Here is a 5,136-nt window from a genome sequence, read left to right as displayed (position 1 = left end):
CCTCTTTAATCTCAAATGGTCCAGACCATCTTGACTTGAGCTTGCCAAGAAACAACTTAAGTTTGGAGTTGAAAAGCAAGACTTGATCTCCAGACTTTAGTTCCTTCACAACAATCTTCTTGTCATGAAAAGCCTTGGTTCTCTCCTTATAGATTTTGGAGCTTTCATAAGCATCAATTCTGATTTCCATAAGCTCATGTAGATCAACAACTCTCTTGGCTTGTGCTTTGTCAATGTTCAGATTTAACATCTTAATAGCCCAAAGCGTCTTGTATTCAACCTCCACAGGAAGGTGACATGTTTTACCATACTCCAACTGAAACGGTGTTCTTCCAATTGGTGTCTTGTAAGCTGTTCTGTAAGCCCAGAGAGTCTCATCCAGCTTCATAGACCAATCCTTCCTAGACAACCCAACAATTCTTGACATGATACCCTTAATCTTCTTGTTGGAGACTTCTACTTGCCCACTGGTTTGGGGGTGATAAGCAGTCGCTACTTTGTGTTTCACCCCATACTTCTTCAGCATACCATCAAAGACCTTGTTGACAAAGTGACTTCCTCCATCACTGATTACAGCTCTTGGTACTCCATACCTTGGGAAGATGATGCTTTTGAACAGCTTCAAGACAACCTTATGATCGTTGGTGGGACTTGCAATAGCTTCAACCCACTTAGAAACATAGTCAACTGCCACTAAGATGTATTCGTTGCCATTTGATTTAGGGTTGAAGGGACCCATGAAGTCAATCCCCCAGACATCGAATATTTCCACTTCCAAGATTGGGTTCTGAGGCATCTCATTCCTTCTTGTGATATTACCCATCCTTTGGCAAGCATCACACTTGGTGATGAATGTGTGAGCATCTTTGAATAGAGTAGGCCACCAGAGACATGCTTGTAAAACTTTCTGGGCCGTCTTGAATGCAGCAAAGTGTCCTCCATACGTTGACCCATGACAGTGCTCAAGCACACCCTGTACTTCCTCTTCTGCTATACACCTTCTGAACAGACCATCAGACCCTCTCTTGAACAAGTAAGGCTCATCCCAGAAGTAGTGGTTGACATCTCTGAAGAACTTCTTCCTGTTGTAGCTGTCCAAACTCTTGGGAACCTCTCCACAGATCAAGTAGTTGACAAGGTCTGCATACCATGGAAACTTGTTTTCCTTTAGTGACAGTGCTTCAACCATCTCCAACTCTAACCCGGCGTATGTACTCTTATTCAGAGTCTCAAACACCATTAGTTGCTCTTCAGGCATTGAGTCATTAATGGGGACCATGTCTTCAATCCACATTCTATCAGCGACTCCATTCTCAATCCCCTTTTTATCGAGGATCTCCATATCAAACTCTTGCAAAAGAAGTATCCATCTCAGAAGTCTAGGCTTGGTGTCCTTCTTTGCGTAGATGTACCTCAGTGCAGCATGGTCCATGTAGAAAATCACTTTTGAACCAACCAAGTAGCTCCTGAACTTCTCAAATGCAAACACTACTGCCAGCAACTCCTTCTCAGTGGTGGCGTATCTTCCTTGTGCGTCGTCAAGGGTCGTGCTTGCATAGTAGATGACATGCAACTTCTTATCAATTCAATGTTCCAGAACAGCTCCAACTGCGTAATCAGAAGCATCGCACATGATCTCGAAAGGATAGTCCCATTTAGGTGCTTGGACTATTGGAGCAGATATCAGAGCTTCCTTGATAAGCTTGAAGGCTTCCAAACATTCATCATCAAAGATGAACTCTGTCTCCTTGCAGAGCAACCTGGTAAGAGGTCTGGCTATCTTGGAGAAATCCTTGATAAACCTTCTGTAAAACCCTGCATGCCCAAGGAAACTTCTGATATCTTTCACATTGGTTGGGGGTTGCAACTGCATCATAACCTCAACTTTGGCCTTATCAACCTCTATCCCTTTCTCGGAAATCTTGTGCCCAAGGACTATTCCTTCTCTGACCATGAAGTGGCATTTCTCCCAGTTCAGCACCAAGTTTGTTTCCTCGCACCTGGTAAGTACCCTGCACAGATTCAACAAACAGGAGGAGAAGGAGGAGCCATACACAGAAAAGTCATCCATGAACACCTCCACCATCTCCTCTATCAAATCCGAGAAAATAGAGGTCATGCACCTCTGAAAAGTAGCAGGTGCATTACAAAGACCAAAAGGCATTCTCCTGTAGGCGAATGTGCCATAAGGACAAGTAAAAGTGGTCTTTTCCTGATCATTTGGATGTATAGGGATTTGAAAGAATCCACTATACCCATCAAGGAAACAGTAGTAAGGATGATTAGCCAATCTTTCTAACATTTGATCAATGAAAGGCAATGGGAAGTGATCTTTCCTAGATGCAGCATTCAACTTCCTATAGTCTATGCACATTCTATGCCCTGTAATGGTCCTAGTGGGGATGAACTCATCTTTTTCGTTTTTCACTACAGTTATCCCACCCTTCTTAGGAACACAATGTACAGGTGAAACCCATGTACTGTCAGAGATAGGATAGATAATACCAGCATCTAGCAACTTAAGGATTTCTTTCTTGACTACCTCCTTCAGGTTTGGGTTTAATCTACGCTGGGGTTCTACACTAGAGTATGCTTCATTTTCAAGATGAATCCTATGTGTGCATAGACTAGGAGAAATCCCTTTAATATCATCTAGTGAATACCCTATTGCCCTTCTAAACCTTTTCAGTTCAGTTAACAACATTTCCAATTCATCATGGCTAAGCTCAGCATTTACTATGACAGGGTAAGTAGAGTTAGGGCCTAAGAAAGCGTACCTTAGCCCTTTTGGTAGAGGTTTGAGTTCTACCTTTGGTGCTTTGAGTTCAGTCCAGTCATCAGGCGCAGGACTGCTTGTAGAGCTTTGCAGGTCGAGTGAAAGCATCAAACCTTGATTTTCTGCTTGGTCTGCACACTTGACATTCACTGCTTGTAGAGCTTTCAAGTCCTCAAAGACTGCAGATCCTTCTTCCTCTTTGTGAGAGTCCAAAATCTTCTGATAAGCTTCAGTTTCCAAGTGTAGGTACCCATCTTCACCATTCTTTGTCAAAGCACTCTGAAGATGATCCTGTTCATTGAGCTCTTCAAGTAGCTCATCTGCCAACTGATCCATCCTTTCTATGTAGAACAGTTGCCCTTCTATGGTAGGCTTCTTCATGACATCTTTAATGTCAAAGTTCATCTTGAAGTCCTTACCAAGGTTCAGCTCTATCAGACCTTTCTTGCAATCAATGATTGCTCCAGCTGTTGCCAAGAATGGCCTTCCCAAAAGCAGAGGATCCTTTGGTCCTTCATCCATCTCCAATACTACGAAGTCAGTAGGAATCTCCACATCTCCAACTCTGACAGGTAAATCCTCTAAGATACCATTAGCATACCTCACAGACCTGTCAGCCAAAATCATAGCGATATTGCATTGTTCAAACTTCGTGAATCCTAATCTTTTAGCCAAGGAGAGTGGCATCAAGCTGATAGATGCTCCAAGATCGCAGAGACAATTATTGAAAGCGAATGGACCAAGGGAGCATGGCAGAGTGAAGCATCCTGGATCACCGAGCTTTTCCATGACAGCCTTCCTTTGTATGAGAGCACTGCACTCATGAGTTAGTACCACCATCCCCCGAGTCTCCTTGATTCTTTCATTTACCAGATCTTTCAAAAACTTGTGGGACTGAGGTATGAGAGCAATAGCATCGAGTAAAGGCATTTTCACTTCGATCTCCTTCATTTGTTTATCAAAAAGCGCTTTGTACTTTGCCACCAACTCTTTCTTGAACCTTCCTGGGAATGGAAGTTTAGGCTTGTAAGGAGGTGGGATGAACACTGGCTTCTTTGCTTCAGGAACTGTTGCTTTTTCAGTCGAGGGTTTAGCTTGTAACTCTGGTTGAACTTGGATCTTGTCTTCCTCTTCCTTCTGCTCAGCTTGAATCTCTGGTTCACAGAAGTCCTCCCCATCTTGTTCATCACTGTCCACAGTGATTGCAGTAGGTCCTGTTTGAGATGGGAGTTTTCTGCCACTGCGAAGGGTAATACTTTGAGCTTGGTGGTACTCTTTCGGGTTTTGGATAGCTTTTCCTGGAAGTTGGCCTTGAGGCTTTGCAGAAGAAGTTGTAGCGTGGTTGCTCTCTAGGTACTTCACTTTAGAGTTCAGTGCCTCAACTTTGGTGTTCAAATCGTGAAAATTATGTTGCACTTCAGAGAACTTCTTGGCAACATCCTGAGCACCAGCTGCTTGTCCTTGAAGAAGTTGTTGAAGCATAGTTGTCATATCGGGAGGTGGTGCCTGAGGTGGAAAACCTGGGGGTGCACTCATGTTGCCCTGCTGCTGTGGTTGAAAGTACTACTGCTTCGGAGCAAAATTCTGATTCTGGTTGTAAGGAACGAAGGGCTTGTGCGGCTGCTGCGCCTGTTGTTGTTGAGGTTGTTGTTGCTGAGGGTAGACCTGATCCTGTGGATTAGCAACGTTTGTGCTTCTATAGGAGAGATTCGGATTAGCTCTGTAGTTGTTGAAACCTTTATTGTAGCCACCTTGGTTCTGCATGTAGCATAACTCCTCAGTTGGATCAACCTCCCCATCTGGGACCTGTATCTGCGCAGCTTCACAGACAGAAATAACCTTCTTCTGTTGACCCAACAAAATCCTGTCAAATTTCTCATGAAGAGCCTTGATTTCCTTCCTGGTGTTGTCATCAGTATCGTTGTTGCTCCTAAAAGTCCTATCATAATCCTCATTGTAGTTCCCGTCAGATTGAGCTAAGTTCTCAACAAGCTCCCAACCATCTTCAACATCCTTGTTCAGGAAGTTGCCATTGCTTGCAGTGTCAAGCATCATCTTGAACTTAAGCAGAACGCCCCTGTAGAGAGTACTAAGGAGGGATTCCTGACTGAAACCATGGTGAGGACATTTAGTAGTGGAGCTCTTGAATCTTTCCCAAGCTTCACAGAAGGTTTCACCATTTTTCTGAGCAAAGCTGGAGATTGCATTGCGGAGCTTAGCAGTCCGCGAGTTAGAGAAGAACTTCGCAAGAAAAGCCTTCTTACAATCATCCCAAGAGGTGATGGATCCCTGAGGTAAAGCTTTTTCCCACTGATGTGCTTTGTCACCAAGAGAGAATGGGAACAAGCGCAGCTTGAATG

General features: G+C 43.8%; 1 protein-coding gene across 1 annotated transcript; it reads right to left on the bottom strand.

The window, feature by feature from the left end:
• Positions 1 to 1,585: 1,585 nt before the first annotated feature.
• LOC109131613 lies at positions 1,586 to 4,312 on the bottom strand. The gene has a single exon (XM_019242783.1). It carries the CDS (start codon positions 4,310 to 4,312, stop codon positions 1,586 to 1,588), a length of 2,727 nt encoding a protein of 908 aa, XP_019098328.1.
• Between the last annotated feature and the right edge of the window lie 824 nt (positions 4,313 to 5,136).

This window comes from Camelina sativa, unplaced genomic scaffold, assembly GCF_000633955.1.
Source record: "Camelina sativa cultivar DH55 unplaced genomic scaffold, Cs unpScaffold00779, whole genome shotgun sequence".
NCBI classification, from domain to species: Eukaryota; Viridiplantae; Streptophyta; class Magnoliopsida; order Brassicales; family Brassicaceae; genus Camelina; species Camelina sativa.
Note: the sequence above shows the minus strand (reverse complement) of the source record. Positions and strands in the feature narration are given on the sequence as shown.